At 39.9% G+C, this 17534-nt stretch overlaps 2 protein-coding genes across 5 annotated transcripts in view; one reads left to right on the forward strand and one right to left on the reverse strand.

Moving 5' to 3' along the window:
* Window positions 1-13843, reverse strand: part of dnai3 (dynein axonemal intermediate chain 3) — a 39913-nt gene extending 26070 nt beyond the window's left edge. For both annotated transcript variants that reach the window (XM_036592378.1, XM_036592377.1), the window contains exons 1-9: window positions 13733-13843; window positions 11984-12031; window positions 11852-11899; window positions 5246-5430; window positions 4078-4182; window positions 3660-3803; window positions 1732-1931; window positions 492-608; window positions 20-210 (exon numbers count right to left, since the gene is read on the reverse strand). In XM_036592378.1, the coding sequence (XP_036448271.1) occupies window positions 20-210; window positions 492-608; window positions 1732-1931; window positions 3660-3803; window positions 4078-4182; window positions 5246-5430; window positions 11852-11899; window positions 11984-12026 (1033 nt within the window). In that variant the 5' untranslated portion in view covers window positions 12027-12031; window positions 13733-13843. The remainder of the gene's footprint in view (window positions 1-19; window positions 211-491; window positions 609-1731; window positions 1932-3659; window positions 3804-4077; window positions 4183-5245; window positions 5431-11851; window positions 11900-11983; window positions 12032-13732) is intronic.
* A 111-nt stretch (window positions 13844-13954) lies between these two features.
* mcoln3b (mucolipin 3b) overlaps window positions 13955-17534 on the forward strand; it is a 20808-nt gene continuing 17228 nt past the window's right edge. For 2 of the 3 annotated variants that reach the window (XM_036592381.1, XM_036592382.1), the window contains exon 1: window positions 14860-14974. In XM_036592381.1, the coding sequence (XP_036448274.1) occupies window positions 14902-14974 (73 nt within the window). In that variant the 5' untranslated portion in view covers window positions 14860-14901. Of the gene's footprint in view, window positions 14777-14859; window positions 14975-17534 lie in introns of those variants that run through there. The other variant, XM_036592383.1, reaches the window with a different exon arrangement.

Genomic DNA, 17534 nt, shown 5'->3' on the forward strand with positions numbered 1-17534 from the left:
TTACTGTAGCCCCTCTAACCGCTGATGGTGGGGTGCCAGCTGATGTAGCTGATGGTTTTCTCCTTGCTGTAGTGAAGGTCAGTGAAGGACTGATACTCCTTCAGGTGTGTTTCTGCTTTCCTTCCAAACATAGCGTCCTCCTCCCCAAGAGCCCACCAGTCATCCACAAAGACGTCCATGATCACATTCTGCTGAATGGCCAGCTCAAACCTGCACACACATGGGCTTTATTATTATTATTATTATTATTATTATTATTATTCAGTGACTACAGTATTAAGTAACTGCTCTGAATTATTTATTATCTATTAAGATTAATTTACTCTGTAAATCGCTCTGTAGTTACTCTGAATTTTGAGTATCTATTATGAATGATCCCGAATTATTCAGTAACTACTATAAAACTAAACCGTGAGGAAGTGTGATCCCACATACAGACCCTTTAGAGTTTAAAGGGCCAAGCCCGGATGTTAATAAGTGATGTGTCTGACCTGGCGGTGACGGAGTTGAGGAAGTTCTTCAGCTTCTCTGACTGCAGGATGTTCTCCTTCTCCTCCTCATTCAGCTCTCTGGGTTCATACTGGGTGCACATGTTCCTCGGGTACTTCCTGCCAAACACCAACGGCTTCACTCACTCAGCACTGACATGCTTACGTGTTCTAGATCTCTCACCTTCACGCCCCCCTCACGGCTGAGCTTAAGTGCTTCTAGGAAGTTCTGTAGAAACCCTCATGTTTCCCCCAAGGGGCATGTAAATCTGTCAGTTCTCTTCTTGGAAACTGTCTTCATGGTATGGTAGCTTTTGGAAGTGAGCAACAGGCTTTAAAAACTACAATCATTTTGTTTGGATTTTTTTTCTTTTTTGTGGATGTGACATTTTTCACATGCCTCAAAGCAGATGTGAAATCTGTTTGATCTGTTTGAACAGATGCTAGAATGTACATACATGACCAGCAACTGAAAACTCTATTGATTTTAATAAATTTAATACACGCAGTGTTTGGAAACAGTTACATTTTTAACTGTATTATCGAGTGTGTAATGCACTAGAGGACCTCTAAAAACACAATAGAGACAGAATAAAAGCCACTGATTATATTAATTGGTTCATTTCTATTTGTACGCTGCACCCAAGCATAAGCCCACACAGGTTTATAAGTCACTTTTCACCATACATCTTTCATTTAGGCATAACATTTAAAGGGGCTTCTAAATTATAATCATGAAGGCATTACAATGAGCCATATATTCTGTTAAAGGCTTTAAAGACATAGTGATTAAAAATTACTTTAAGATGTGCAAAAGGTACTAAAGGTACCATACGCTTTAATAAAGGAATTAACAATTCCATAAGATGTGTAAAAGGCATTAAAGATATAAAAGCTGTACAAATATATTAAAGGTACCATATGCTGTGTAAAAGACTTAGAAGGTTAAGAGTGTCAGACACCATGTAAAAATAATTAAAGGTAATATCAGAAGTGTAAAAGTTTTTCCAAGGTTCCAAATGCTGCATGAAACAGAATAAAGGTACTACAAAAAGCAATCAAGGTAGCATTATGCTGTATAAAAGGCATTAAAGGTTCAATGCAATGTGTAAAAGACATTTACTGTATCATAATAATACATTATTAAAGGTATTAAAGGCATTTTAAGATGTGCAAAGGGTTTTAAAGTTACTACAATATGTGTGAAAACGTTAAAGGTACCATAAGGTATATAAAGCAGTACCATATGGTCTGTGTGGATGAGTTGTTGGTGTTGGGGATGGCCTGCACTCCGCACTGTTTCTCCATTCTCCTGATGCTGAAGCTCTTGTCCTGGTAGGAGCTGCACTCGATGCAGCTGTCTCTCAGCTCCACAGCATTGCAGGTAGAGAAACTCACTGGAGCACCAAACTCTCGCCGCACTCGAGAAATCCTATAGCAGAGCTGAAAGAGATGGAAACAAAGTGAGAAGAACAAGCGAAGAGATCCTAAAAACTCTTTGTTGTTGGCATATTTTGGCAGTTAGAGTCATCTCTAGGCTTGGTTCCTTTGTTGTGTATATAATATAATACTTGTCTCTGTTTTGATGTTCATTATGTGGTGTGTTTGGTTTTGTTTATTCCATATGTGATACAGTAATGTGCAAAAGGTCAGAGACCAACTTTCATTTATTTAATGACCAGTCAAAAAAAATGGCCTTAGGTAGAAGATACAAGCAGAAAACATAGATAAACGTAACAGAATATTACACGGAAGCCTCAACAACTAAATATAATATTTAAACAACAGAACAGGAGGGAAAAAGTGTTATCGCAAATAACATCATGGCTGTAATTTGGCGAGTAACGTAAATCATCACAGCCATGATAACACATGACCACTATTGCTTTTATACAACAGTTTTTATAAAGAAACAAAATAAACCAAAGAAGCCCTAAATTTCATACTGAATATGCTTTAATACTGACAACACCTTCCGCCAAAATGTTCCACAACAAATGCACCGGTAACAATTCCCCAGCCTCTTGAGCCCTGTGCAGTCCTAGATAACTGCTGATACTGTAAGGTTCACCTTTTATAGTACGAACAGAGTCATAGAACTGTAGGAATATCAAGTTCAGCTCAGCCTTTTCATTTGTTGCCAAAATAACCTGTAATAGCCAGTCTGTAAAGCGAGTTTTAGCCCATCTTGTTTGCTGAGCTGTATTCTGTTCCTTTCTAGCCAATTCCAACGTGTTCAGCTGTTCTGCTGCTGCTGCAGTCAACCTAACAGTTTTCACGGTAAAGGCAGATTGAGAATCTGATGTTCGTCTGCAGTCACACACTTACTCAGAGTCTGGCCAAACAGGCTGCAGGCCATGTTATCATAAAGTCATCCAAGGTTTGTGTGCATAAAGCCTATCGTTACTCAGCAACGTGTTACTTGGCAACGCGTCAGCAGAGTGATACAGTTTTGGTGTGAAAAAGCTGTGCTGTTTTCACAAATATCAGCACGGTTAGAACACTTCTCAACCAATCAGACTCTAAGGTCGGGACTAACTTGTATAAGATTCAGTGATGCTCAGGTCTGGATTCAGTCTATTGTTCTGAAAACTCCAACACCTTTTTTCAGTGAGGGTTTCTTGACAGCTACACATCCTTTCAGACCCACAGCGCTGACTCGTCTTCTCACAGTGGAAGGATGGACAGAAACACCTGTGGATGTTTTCAGATCTGAAGCAGCTTGATTTTCTTCTCTCTCTCAAAGATGAAAGCTTTAAGTGCTGTTTATCTGATGGGGACAGTTAGTCTACCACATGTTGCAGATGCTCCAGTGTTTTCACTTATCATAGTGGATTATCTTGTATCTAATCTCCTCAGAAATATCTCCTAAAACAGGAATAACTTGTACTTAATGGTTGTTTTGACTGGAAACTAAATAAATGAAGGGTGGTCACTGACTTTTGCGTACTCCTGTGATGACCTGGTGACCTGTCCACAGTGTTTCCTGCCTTCTGCCCAATAAGTGCTGGGATAGGCTCCAGCACCACCCAGCAACCCAGAAGGATAAGCGGCATAGATGATGAATGAATGAATGAATGAATGAATGAATGAATGTTTGGTTTGTTTGGACAGATGTATGTTCTGCATGTGTTATTATTTTTTTATTTTGTGTGTGGTGGAGTATCATACTTTGGGTCTAGTGTCCATAAAGGATTCCTCCTCAATCTCTCTCTCACTGCCCAGAGACACCCAAGGCTGTGGCTCAGGAGTCTTCTGTATGATCTCTGAAAACTCCTCACCTTCATCCTCCTCTCCCTCCACTTCCGCTGGCGGCTGAACACACAGAACAGCCCGAACAGATCAATCATATTTATTTACACAAAAACAAAAACCTGCTGCAGCCTTATTTATGGCACAAAGTGAAACAAAGCAAGCTCACTTAGTAACCACTGTGATCTGAGGTGACCTCCATATCAGAATTCTTACTGCTGAGAAATGTTACTCCTCAATACTACTGGAAACTTGACTAGATCTTTGTTTAAAGGTTCAGGTCACCTTGATTTAACTGCTCAGAGTCACTGAGCACAACAAAACAGTGTCTCCTCACCTTTAGCAGGTTCTCCTTAGCCTCCACCGTGAGCACCAGGTAGAAGCTCTGGCCATAGGTGAAATCTCGGTCAAACACCAGCAGAATTTCATCTTCTGGATAATCCTGAAGCACAACACAGTGGTCTAAATCACTACTGCCACTGTTTTATAAAAGGATGTTTCTAGCAGTGTTCTTAACACGATATATTTGCCAGTATCCTGAAATATCAGCAGTGAAAATGTTGTTAAAATGAAGTGCAGTCCATTCTGGATAGGTCATGTTTCCTCTTGCCCCAAATGTAATTGACCAGCCAAGCTCCATCAAGCGAGGTTTGAGATAAGATGATGATTTAGGCGTGCACAAAGCGCAATAGGTGAAGGAGGTATAAGCTTTCATTACTTATTAGCTACTTTAGCCTTGTAGCTCCAGCACAAAAGAAGTAAACTTTAGTCACTAAACATGTCTTGGCTGATTGACTACATTTAGAGTAAGCAATACATTGTGAAAAATTGATTTCTTGCTAAACTGCCACTTGAACTTAACTAAACCCACTCGAATCACCTCATCATACCTGTTACGCTGGTTATATTATGTTGGTAATGGATGAATTTTCCCAAATTTTGATATCTTGACACACCCATGTTGAATTTTTGGGAAACATAGACACCAAAAGGCACACTGTAATCAGATAACTGGGCAACCCAGCACCCGCCTTTATACAACAAAACCCAAACAACTGAGAAACATTTGCAAATTGAAATGGTTCACAGGACGGTGTAGAGGATAATACCATAGGCTCATGCATGGATAGAAACACCACTGCTATACTAGTAATGCTTTCACCATGGCAGTGTTTACATGGCAACATGTCACTATTTTTACCAATTCTGCTATGAGGTTCATGCAGGATCTCTGAGTACTTTGTATCCATGTGCCATCTCCTGTCTGCGCTGATCTTTAAGCCACTCATGTGCTGAGTCAGGCATGTCATACTCGGCATCATATTAGCGTTTACCCTTGTCTAACACTCTAAATTCAGTTCATGAAGGCCTTGCTAATTAGCCGTTGAGCTGAATCAGGTGTGTTTAATGAGGCAGCGTGCTGAAGTCTGCAGTGTTTTGGCCCTCAAGGCCTGGGGCCTGACATACATGGGCTAAGTGAATGAGTATGATTGCAGCAGACTGACCAGCACAGCCTGTTTGATAGGACTGAAGTCAGAAACAGCCGCTCTGGTCTTCATATCCTGAATGATGTCCTCTTTCTTTAGCAGCCTGTAGGGGTCGTCCCCGGTCACATCCTCATCGGCACGGCAACCAAACAGCTCCTGTGTGGCGGAGGTAAGGACCAGAGGGAAGATGTAGTCTGGGTGACCTGTGACAGGTGGACGGAAACATGGGTCAGATGCACCAACCACCTCTATTCACCTCACTGGCATCTGTTCCACAGTACATATTATCACAGCACTCTCTCTGCTCCAAACTGCTTTGGATATCTCCCAAGTTTACAGTTTTACCTTCACTCCAAATGTAGTCTATTTGCCAAGATGTGTCCAATGTTTCCTTCAGTTTTGTACAGCAGCTATGAAGCTAATGTAGCTAACAAGTAATAGAAGCTCACCATTAAACCCACCATTAAACACCATGCATGCCTAAATCATTACATACTTGCTTTAAATAGTGTTGAGTTGGAAGGTAACCTCAAATAGACATTGTAAGACATACTGTTATCTATAAAAATGGAAAAAATGGCATAGTGTAGCAAACAACAGTGATAGCAGCCATATTGCAGTCTGAACTGTACTTTACATATTAGCTAAATTAGCCTTGTAGCTTTGGTGCAAAACTAAAGAAGCTAACTACAAAAATGTCTTGGCTGATCAACTATTATCGAGGTAAATCAGGTAAATTACTTCATAAATTATTATTTTTTTTTCGCTATATGACTGAAATATATGTCCCGTATTTGGCCAGTAAGTTCAAATAAGTTGGCATATATATTCATGTATATGTTCATATGTAACTAATGTAAGTTGGATATCCCTACATGATAATGTCAAATATTTAATTTATCATACATTTGAAACCTATATATTGCCATATAACAGATTTCTGCATGGTGGGCTGTATTTTATTGTCTTTGTAGTAGATTTTGTTATAGTGATTAGCATGTTGTGGATAATGTCTCTTGAAGAACACTGACCACTTGCATGTTTTATTAAAAAGAGAGTATCATAATCCAGTTTAACAGGATTGAGTGCAACACAGAATGTGAAAAGTTCAATAATAATAATTGTATTGAGTTTTTGATGGCTGTTTTTAAATGCGGAACAATGAGTACATTGTAATTGTGTATCAAAATATTGTGATATGTATTGTGTATGATAAAAATGTCTTTGAGTATTGTCATAAGACAGCTTTGCTGTATCACCTGCTCCTAATGTACAGCAAAATGTATCAGGTTTGAACCATTTTTGCTAACCACAGGGCGCGATAGCAGCGATTTTTGAAAACACCATTCATTTTCCCCATTGAGAAATCAGCTTAGACCCAGAGTTCCTAATATGGGCATAATAATGACTACAGAAAGACGTCTTGACTTCAGAGAGCTATGGATTAACTAAATATAGGACGCCTTGAGGGCACCATGGGAAATGTAGTACAAATTCCTATAGCAGATTCTGACACATGCCTCTATACAGTCGAGCACTGAGAGCAGGGCTCTTTGAGAACAATGCCATGCCCATTAGTCCCTTCTGGCCTGAGGGAAAAACGCACAGGCCTACTGTGAGCTGGCCTCCATCCAGCAGGCCTAAACACAGGGCTCCCTGAGACTCAACACACGCCAGTAAAGGCGGCTTAGTGTAATGACAGTGTGCAGGCTGCTCTACGCCTCTTCAAAAGCTTGTACACTACTGACGAGAAGCAGAGGGAAAAAAAACAACAACACTGAGACGTGCACCTACAAACGACTTCCTAAAAGGGTGGCTCAGTCCTCCAGGCTAACCCCACCCAACACACGGAGAACAAAGACTTATTTAACTCTTATTCGCTTATGAGGAATTAGAGAATCTCCACTACCATTATAACTTAATATATATGTTTCAAGACCCAGTTGAAAAACACTTTACTGACCATATAAGAAAGTTACTGCATAAAAGTCAAAGTGTTGCCATAAATTTGTTTACTATACATCTCTCTCTGAATAAATTAATAAGTTGGGACAGCCTGTGAAATGTTAATAAAACAGAAAGCAGTGATTAGTACATTCTGTTTGATCTGTATTACATTGAAAACAATACAAAAACATCATATTTGATGTTTTACCATACAAATTTTATTGTTTTTCTCTAAATATATGATCATTTCAAATTTGATTTCCAAAAAAGTTGAGTCAGGAGCATGTTTACCCATGTGTTACATCAACTTTCATTTTAACAACACTCAATAAACATTTGGGGACTGAAGGCAAACTGGTCCAGGTTTGTAAAGGTTATTTTTTGTTAGACAAGTCTTCTGTGGCGCAGCTGCTGTTGTAATTTACACCTCATAATGTGCCACATATTTTCAGTGGGAGAGGTTGGCCAGTGAAGCATCCACACTCTCTGATTACACAGCCATGCTGCTGTATCATGTACATAATGGGGCTTGGTTACATCACGTATAAACAAACATGGTCTTCCTTGAAAACCGTGTCATCTAGAAGGCAGCATATTTTGCATAACTTTTAGAATTAATGGTGCCTTCACAGATGCGCAGGTTACCCACTAATAACAGACCCTGACTTTTGAACTTTACACTGGTAACAATCAGGATGAAGCTTTCTTTGACTAACTGAACACAATGTCCATTATACCAATCTGAAAGGTTGATCTGTCAGACAACAACACAAGTTTCCAGTGTATATCGCTCCTCAGAGAAGATGGAAGCATTTCTGGATGTTGTTGACATATGGCTTCCACTGTGCATAGCACAGTCTTAACTTACAGTGATGATCAGTGTTTACTGACAACGGTTTGTCAAAGTTGGACCAAGCCCATGTTGTGATGTCCATCACGGAAGCATGATGATCAGTTCTTAAACCACTGGATTATTTGCAGATGCACTTTTGCCAAAGTGTTGAGCCTGGAACCATCTTTGATCATACAGTTCTGGGCCCTTTCCTGTGATTGTATTAACTGTTTAGGATGTTTATTAAACATTTCACAAAGGAATTGAGGTTATTTAAACCTCGTTTTTCAGCTTTTGAAATAATGTGAAAATACCTGTTGCCCTTTACATTGTGTGTCATTGCATGATGAATGAATGAAAAAAGCAGCCCAAAACGACTTGGAAAAAAGTCTGGTTCCATTGACTTACATTAAACGTAAAGTATGTTTTTTCCTTCTCCTGTAAAGTTAGTTAGTAAGAGGCAAAACACATGTAACTTGTAATGAAAGATGAAAATTAATGTAAGAAGATTTTTACAATTTGTGACCATTTCTATTGTTTATTATGAATTTTTAACATAATGCAAAGGGAAACTGGAGTTTTCAAATTATGCAAAAAACTAAAAAATGACAACATTTTTGTGTGACAGCGATGATATGTCGCTTTTTTGTTTCTTTTGAATACCCTTATAGAATAACAGACCAAAGAATGCAAGTCTGGACTGATAAATCTGTGGAGTCCCTGCGGAGCCTCAGCTAAAGAAGCTCATATCAGCCTGAGCTATCACGTTCCGCTCATCAAAGTGCTCCTGACGTAACAGTGGGTAAGAGAAGACCCCGTGTTTGTGAGAGTTATGAAAGAAGCGGATGACCAAAAGCACGTACCAGGTGTAGAGCTGCAGAGACGCAACAATACAGAAACCCTCCTGCGAGCTAAAGCGTAAATATACACCGTCACTCTGCTGAGAGACCACCGGGGAGGTTTGAAACAGAATACAGTGTCTCGTATTATAATAGCATACATAAAGAGGGGGTGCGTGTGTTTATCCCTTCGAGGAAACCCGACTATACATTGCACATGACATCACAGGTTTCGTGCAGAGCGGGTTACTGTAGGAAGGAAACTGTAACATTAATACTTTTCAGTGTCTTCTCACACAAATAACATCAACTGACACATTATTCAGCACGAGCACCTCCGTGACAACTGCTAAGATCCTTATTTGGAAGGAATCCTGAAGCCTTGATAATTTTAGCCATATTCATCATTTTATTTGTTTTATTATTCTTTAATTCATGCTGATTAAAGCGAGGCTGTATTAAAGGGGGATTTAACTGATTTTTCATAACGTCCACATAATTAGAGAAATTCCTTGCACATCTGGTACTGTGTGAATAAAGATTCTAATTCTGATTCTGACACAGTCGCTGATGACTGATGGTTGACTGATGGTATAAACATCATTCAGAAAGGTTTGATGATGGCCTTTCTCACAATGGTGATGATAGGAACCAGGGGTCGCCATGTCGACAGCACAAATACACTGACATGCTAAAAGTCACGGTACAGGAACTGGTATCATGTAGGACCTCTCTAGCCCAGCGAAGTGCGGCAACTTGACGTGGCATCGATTCCACAAGTGGACAGAAGACGTCTGGAGGGATGCTGAGCCATGCTGTCTGGATAGCCACCCACAGCACTGAGGTAATTTTGGGTGCAGAATCTCTGGTGCGAATGGACCTCTTTACCACATCCCATAAATGCTCGACCGGGCTCGTGTTGGGCGAACATGCAGGCCACATCATTCATACAAACTCTCTGGAATGTTCCTTGAACCAATTCTGGATAACTTGGGCCTACTGGAATATCCCATCATTGTGGGGGTACATGAAATCCATGAACGGCTGCAAATGGTCACCAAGCAGTGAAACGGTCAATGACATGTTCAGGTGGACCAGTGGACCCAACCTATGCCATGAGAACACACCTCACACCAGCATGGAACCACCATCGGCCTGCACAGTGCCTTGTTGACAACTGGTGTCCATTGCTTCATGGGGTCTGCACCACATATGAACCCTGCCATCAGCCCGAAACAATTAGTACTGTTAACTGGTGTTAACAGAGGCACTCTTCTTCTCCCATATCCCATGGAAGCTAAAGAACGCTGCACTGACCTGTGGGATATGTGTATGGGGCCTCTTGCACTGAATGTGGATGTGATTTCGCTTGTTTGTTTGCATGGACAGTTCTAGCCAGACGTCACCGGTCACAATCATTAAGCACTCGTGGGCGGGCACTGCGCTGTCAACTGTGGGTGGTAATGCCTTCTATGACGTACTCCTGGTACACACGTGACACTGCGGATCGAGGAATGTCAAATGCCTGCACAACTTGGAAAATTAATTTCAAATCATTTTATTTACTATCCAAAATCACCAGTGAACCTATATGAGTCTTCTAAGCTTTTATAAGTAATGCTGATGGTAAAATAGTGGAAAATCTGAAAATATGTTTTCTTTGGGGACTATTTCACCTTAGAATGCCTGTCATTTACTACTCTGTTTATTTATTTATTTATTATTCTGTCTTCTTTTTTCTCAAAACTATCATAAAACAATCTCTCAGACATCAGGCAGTTTATTTATAAAATTTCATGTAATAACTTTCTGTGAGGGAGCTTACAGAGGTGGGTGTCTTGTTCCCATCACCACCACTGTAAACAATTCTGTGCAACTCTGCAAATTTCTCTAGAACAAACAAATAAAGTGTAATTCTTTAACCCAATGGATTTTAGAGGCTGCAATCCAGAGCTCTGGCCACCAGGGGGCGACCTAGATTGTGAATGGAAGATTCACATGGAGATCACTTTGATGACTTAAAAAAGCCTTACCTCTGGATGATGTCAAACACAAAACATGAAAGGGAAAGCTTAAGCTTGAAAGCAAACAGTCTCTCAATGAATGATTTTATCTTAAAATGACTGATTTTATAGCCTTTTTATAGCCTTGTGTCTGTAGACTGCCTTGATGTGGTTTCTGTGGTGACGCTCACAAAACTCAATTAACTGAAATGTCAGTTTACATGTTTTTGTAAATGATCTTCTGAGGTTTTGGCTTCACCATTTTCCAGGCTTGGTTTTAAGACATTTGAAGAGCTTAATGCCTCTAAAAGCTCCCACAGAAACTTATTACATTAAATGGGTACAAAGACACTGAGATGTCTGAGACTTTGTTTTATGATAGTTCTGAGAAGGTTTTGGTGTATTTTTCATGGTGGAGAGGCACATGCAGGGTGATTTTTTCAGATTTATTACTATTTTACAATCATCAATGTTACATATAAAAGCTCTGAAGACTCGTGTAGGTTCACTGGTGGTTTTGGATAGTAAATAAAATGTCTATATTTGTGTTGTAGACATGGTGACCCCTGGTTCCTATCACCACCACCATAAAGAAATCTGAGTCTGTAAGTTTCTCTACAATGAATAATTTCACATCAAACCACTCTGAATGACTTTGTTTAAATCTTAATGACTGAATTATTTCGAAAATCAGGATTTGAGGTTCTAGCTAAGCTCTCTGTCCTCTGGGTGACCTACCAAAGAGCTTATGTAAATGAAGGCTCGAATGCAGGTCTGGGTCAATATTACATGAATGTGAATAAATAAGGACAAAAATATACCTATACCTTCTTACAGTCTTGCCAGGCTAATTAATTCCAAAATTAATTAGCCCAGCCAAAATATGTCATATTAATATTGAACATGTTTGGTTTATGAAGTTCCTTATAGTTATTCCTAATGCTGTCTAGGCCTTGAGTCTGGTGGAGTGAGAAAAATCTGCAAAGCATTCCGAGTCATTTACCTGTTTCTACAGAACTTTCCTTTGGTGAAGGGGGGTCATTCTTTTTGTCTGAAATAAAAAAGAAATACATTTGTTAATGTTTGGAGCTATAATTCTCTATAAGCACTACGTACTTTCTGCTGGCTAACTTACCTTTCACTTTGCTCACGCCACTCTTGGGTTTCTTTGCACTCATGATGCCTGCAAACATAAGAATTATATGCATTTAGACATTTTGGTTGAAGCATCTTGAGACGTTTAACTCATAATAACAGTGGAAATAAAAAAGCTGACTGTTCAGAGACTTATTATAAACTCAAGAGACTCGGTTTCACATAATGAGAACTGAGGAGAAATTCCTTCACAAATGTACCTGAGTAGAAATAAAAGTAGTAGAAATATATCATTTGAAAAGTCTATGTCTTTGCCATCTTACGTCTCTGCTGATAAACACTGGCGTAGGGCGACATCTAGTGGTGGAAAATGATTTACACATACAGACTACATGAAATGTGTTTATTTAATCTGGGAATTGGTGAGAAATAAGATTAAGGCTTAACCAGAGGTGGGTAGTAACTAGTTACATTTGCTAAGTTGAGCTTGCTTAGGTAAAACCATTTTGAGTTTTCTGAGTATTTTCAAATAATAACCATAGTTCTGCTCAATTTCAGTGAGAAAAATATTCTTACCCTGAGTTCCCTTTTAAATAAAAATCACAAATGAGAACATTTTCTTAAGAATTTCTTAAATCAGGACCCAAGTGTGCATTTTTCAAAGGACTTACTGAACTAGCTTTACATTAGATCACAAGACAGAGAGACTGATAATGTGATAATGTGATCAGAATGGTTCACAGTGGAGGTGATGGGAACTAGACGTCTAATGTCTCTAAAAGCTCCCTCACAGAAAGTTATTACATGAAATAGTTATGAATACACAGACTGATCTCTGAAACACTGCTTTACGATAGTTCTGTGATAAAGTTTCTGGTCAAAAATGTATTGAAATCAGTTTATTTTAATCCATTTAAGGTGGAAGAATACAATTAGGGTACTGTGAGGAAAAATAGTCCCCAACGAAAAGTCAATTTTTCAGATTTTCCACTATTTTACCATCATCATTACATATAAAACCTCAGAAGACACGTGTAGGTTCATTGGTGGGTCTGGATAGTAAATAAAATGGCTATATCTGTGTTGTAGACATGGTGACCCCTGGTTCCTATCAGCACCACCGTAAAGAAATCTGAGTCTCCACAATTAAGCATTTCACAACAAGCCACTCTGAATCTGGTTTCATCTCAAACACTGAATTACACAGAAATTTTGAAAAATCAGTGGAATTCCCCTTTGAGGCTCTCATGCAGCTCTGATAATTAAACAGTTGGTAGCTGTCAGCTTTGAGTCCAAAGGACATGAACTTTATTAGCTTAAGCTCACTAAGAGATCTTAACTAAAAAATATTTCGCATGATTAATAGCTAAAACTTCAGTTATATGTTTGGCTAAAGGTCCAAACGTTTGTCATATTTTGTTTGCAGATTTAACCGATATCCAAATTAATAAACCCAACCTCTCAGAAACGCAGAGCTGATTGAGACAAATTAAAGCCATTTAATGAACTGAGTTACAGTGTTAAGTTATTCAGCTAGCTAGCTTGTTAGGTTTGAGCCAGATACAAAGCTAAAGTTAGCTTCTTATTCCAATTTTCCGTTCCACCTTAAGTGATGAGGCAGTCCGTTACATTCCGGCGCCTGTACCAGCGGCAGAAGTGCCATTTAAGGTGGACCGGAATATTCGAAGAAGAAACAGATCATACTGTAAAGTTATAACCCTAGAGAAAGACACTATTAGTGTAAAAGCGTAAAAACTTAACAGTCAGAGCAGATTTAGGGTGTTGTTACCTCTCTGTCTGAGAGCTCCGCCGCATTAATGCGCGTTAATGACTTAAATGGCGCTTCAGTTTAGCTAACGTTGCTGTCTGTACACAAACTGCCTCGGCAGGCTAACCGTCATCAAACCGGTTGCTAGTGGTGACGAGGGCGGGGCTGTTCGCGCGCTCTCTTTGATGGGCAGGAGGCTAGCCACGCCCCTCACTGACTCTGAGCAGTGTGGTGTGGAGACAGTCAGCCCTGCAGAGCCGAGGCTTCATCTCTTTCACTCAGGGCTCATTTTTACTGGGCTCATCGCGGACACCGTGTAGGAAATAAGGCGGGGGCGGGGCGGGTGACGCTGCTCTGGAGGGCTTTAATCTTTTGGAGGGTTTTCAGGCTGAGGCTGTTCACACGCGGCTCTTCTGCTGAAGTGTTAGGAGTTTTCAGGCTGATCCTGTGGAGGTTTTTAAAGCTGGTGTTCTGAAGCTTTTGCACTTTTTACTGGCTGATTATTTGGATTTTTTGCACTGATCTTTTTGTAGCTTTGGGACTTTTGCAGGCTGGTGTTTTTGGGTGTTTTGTATGATTTTTTTTACTAGATGATTTAGGCTGATCTTTTTGAGTTTTTGCACGTTTTCAGGCTGATCTTCTGGAATATTGGGACTTTTTACTGGCTTCATAGGAGTTTCTGCAACTTTTACTGGCTGATATTGTGGAGTTTTTGCACCATTTACTTGCTGGTTCTTTGGAGGTTTTGCACTTTTTGTAGACTGATCTTTTTGATCTTTTTGGAGTTTTTGCCCTTTTGCAGACTGGAGTTTTTTGAAGTGTTTTGACGAAGTTTTAACCTGATTATTTGGAGTATTCTGGACATTTTTACAGGCTGGAGCTGTTGCTCTTTTTGAAGGCCAAGGCTGGTGTTTTGAAGTTTTGCCCCTTTGTGTAGGCTGCTGTTGCCTCTTGGTTACTCTTGCATGAACAGAGGAGTTGAGTCAGAGGAAGCTGTGGCCTTGGTGGAAAGGAGGAAGGGCTAACAGTCTCACTCATCACCCAACTGCACTTCATTATCTGCAGGTGAGCGTGATGTTTCTTTCTCCTCCTCCTCCTGCCACTGTCAGATCTTTGCTTTAGGGCCCATTGTTTTTCTCCCATTCTCCTGGGTGCAATGCAGGCCTTCAGCTGTGGCTCTGCCTCCCGAGATGGAGGACTTTGACTGGGTTACTGACTGTGAGATGCAGTTAGTTATTCAACACTGCTCAGGTCAAAGCTCAGGTAAAGGAGGACCTTTTTTTTCCAGTCTGTCTCCAGTTACTCCGGTTGGTTTGAGTCATCATTACAGTGAGATCAATCTTAATAATGCAATTTAAACAAAGACTCTTGTGCTCTTGAAGTAGATGTTCCTAATCGGGTCTTTATTTGGACACATGGTTGTAGGAAAATCCTTTAATTTGCACAGTTTTTCTAAATTACATGGAGGTCTTTAAAGTTTACAAAGGCTTTTCACACTCATACATGTCATGTTCTATAAAGAACCACAGTTTGAAACCACAAAGAAGCAAAAAAAAGTGGTTCTTCTATGGCATTGCTCTAAATAACCCTCTTTTTTTATAGCGTGTTTTCACACCTCTACCAAGAACTCTCAGGTGTAATGAGGTCAGATGGCTGTGATGTGATCATGTGATGTGACTGTTTTTGGAACAGGTGGATCATATGACAGAAATGAAAACAATCTTTCAGGAGATCTACATCGCGTCAATCATTGAGTGCATGCAGGCTGGTGTGCGTTACCTTTCGCTCTATAAGAACACTGAGTGCGTATGTAGGAGACAGATCAGTTCAGATATGCTGAGGTTCTTCAAGTGTTAGTAAAGGAAATAGTTTTGTTTAGAACCATGAGTTCTATTTAGAACCATCTCTTGCTTAAACTGTTCTTTTCATGATGAAATCGTTCCTCAGATTGATGGATAATGTGTTTTATATGGTTTTATAACCATTTTTTTTTTTTTAAAGTGGTTCGAAATAGCACTGCAAAGCGTTCTATTGTTATGATGTCAAGCTTACAACAATAGAAGAACCACTTTTGGTGCTATATAGAACCATACACAACACATTTTCCATCAATTCATTCCATTTCACCATGCAAAGAACAATTTAAGCATGCAAATGGTTCTATACAGAACTCATTGTTCTAAATAGTACCATTCTCTTTACTAAAGAGTCCTTTAAGAACCATTTTTAAGCATGTAGAGCACATCATGACTTCCACTTGGAGCTAAATTGAAGATAAGGTTGATGATATTTGGCCTCTGAAAATCAGATATAAAACCAGTCATTGTAAACAGGGATGCACAGTGATATCAGACTGAAGTTTACATTTGACCAATATTTCAAACCAATATTTAATGACTTATTTATTGTGTTCTGGAGGAGTGCAGTGTTTCATAGGTGGTTTCCCCAAACTAATTTTTTGCTGTTAGACAGTGGTGCAGGTCATGTACTTTTTGTTGAATCACACATGCTTTCTTAAAAATAAGAGTTTTTTGGAGCGATTCCATTGTTCACTAATGAACCTTTCAGTCGATGGTGAGGTTCTCTGATTTGTACAATAGTGTAGCCTGTTTTGATGCCTCACAAATACTCTCCTGAATGGGCAAAAATTCCCACAGACAAAGTCCAAAATCTGGATCAGAACCCTGGAACGCAAAAGGTTCTTCCCCAAACTGTGCCCACAAAGTTGGAAGCATGTAATTGTTCAAAATGTCTTGGTCTGCTGAAGCATTAAGATTTGCCTTCACTGGAACTAAGGGTTCTAGGCCGACCCCTGAAAATCAACCCCATCCGTTATCCCTCCTCAACCAGTCTTTACAGTTGGCACAGTGCAGTCAGGCAGGTAACGTTCTCCTGGAATTCACCAAACCCAGACTCGTCCATCAGACTGACAGATAGAGAAGCGTGATTCATCACTCCACAGACTATGTTTCCACTGCTCCACAGTCTAGCGGTGATGTGCTTAAACCACTCCATCTGATGCTTGGCATTGTGCATTTTGATCTCAGGCTTGTGTGCAGCTGATCAGCTATGGAAACCAATTCCGTGAAGCTCTTAGTGAGGTTCTTTTGTTGATGTTGCTTCCAGAGGCAATTCTCTTTAGTGAGTGATTCAACAGAGGGTAGACACTGCGCTTCAGCACTCAGCGGCCCCACTCTGATTTTGTGTGGTCTGTTGCTTCGTGGCTAAGCTGTTGTTGCTCCTAGATGCTTCCATTTCACAAAAACAGCACTTATAATTGTCTAGGGCAGATCTAGCAGGACAGAAATTTCACAAACTGACTTGTGGCAGTGGTGGCATCTTATGACAGTGCCATGTTTAAAGTCAGTGAGCTCAGTACGACCCATTCTTCTGCCTGTGTTTGTCTATCAAGACTGCAAGACTATGTGCTTAATTTGATCCACCTGTTAGCAATGAGTGTGGCTGAAACACCTGGACTCAGTAATTAGGAGTTGTGTCCCAATACTTTTGTCCATATAATGCATATAGCATACAGCTGTTTCCCACTGTAGGCCACCTGCACTGTACAGTTTGATGTTTTCCTGCACCTGAATGATGTATTTTAGAGGAGTGGAAACATTCAACTGTGCAATACAAGTGGACTGACTGGAACTACAGGAGGTGAACAATAAGAAAACTCACATGATTGAAAAGCTGTTATGTGTTCTTCTTCAAGGACGGGTTGGGGAGTGAGACATCAAGGAAGAAGAGTACCTACATACCAGATATGAGGATATGCGATATGACAAAGATGTAACAAGTAGCTACATGAAGTAGTTCAAGG

This window comes from Colossoma macropomum, unplaced genomic scaffold, assembly GCF_904425465.1.
Source record: "Colossoma macropomum unplaced genomic scaffold, Colossoma_macropomum, whole genome shotgun sequence".
Taxonomy (NCBI): domain Eukaryota; kingdom Metazoa; phylum Chordata; class Actinopteri; order Characiformes; family Serrasalmidae; genus Colossoma; species Colossoma macropomum.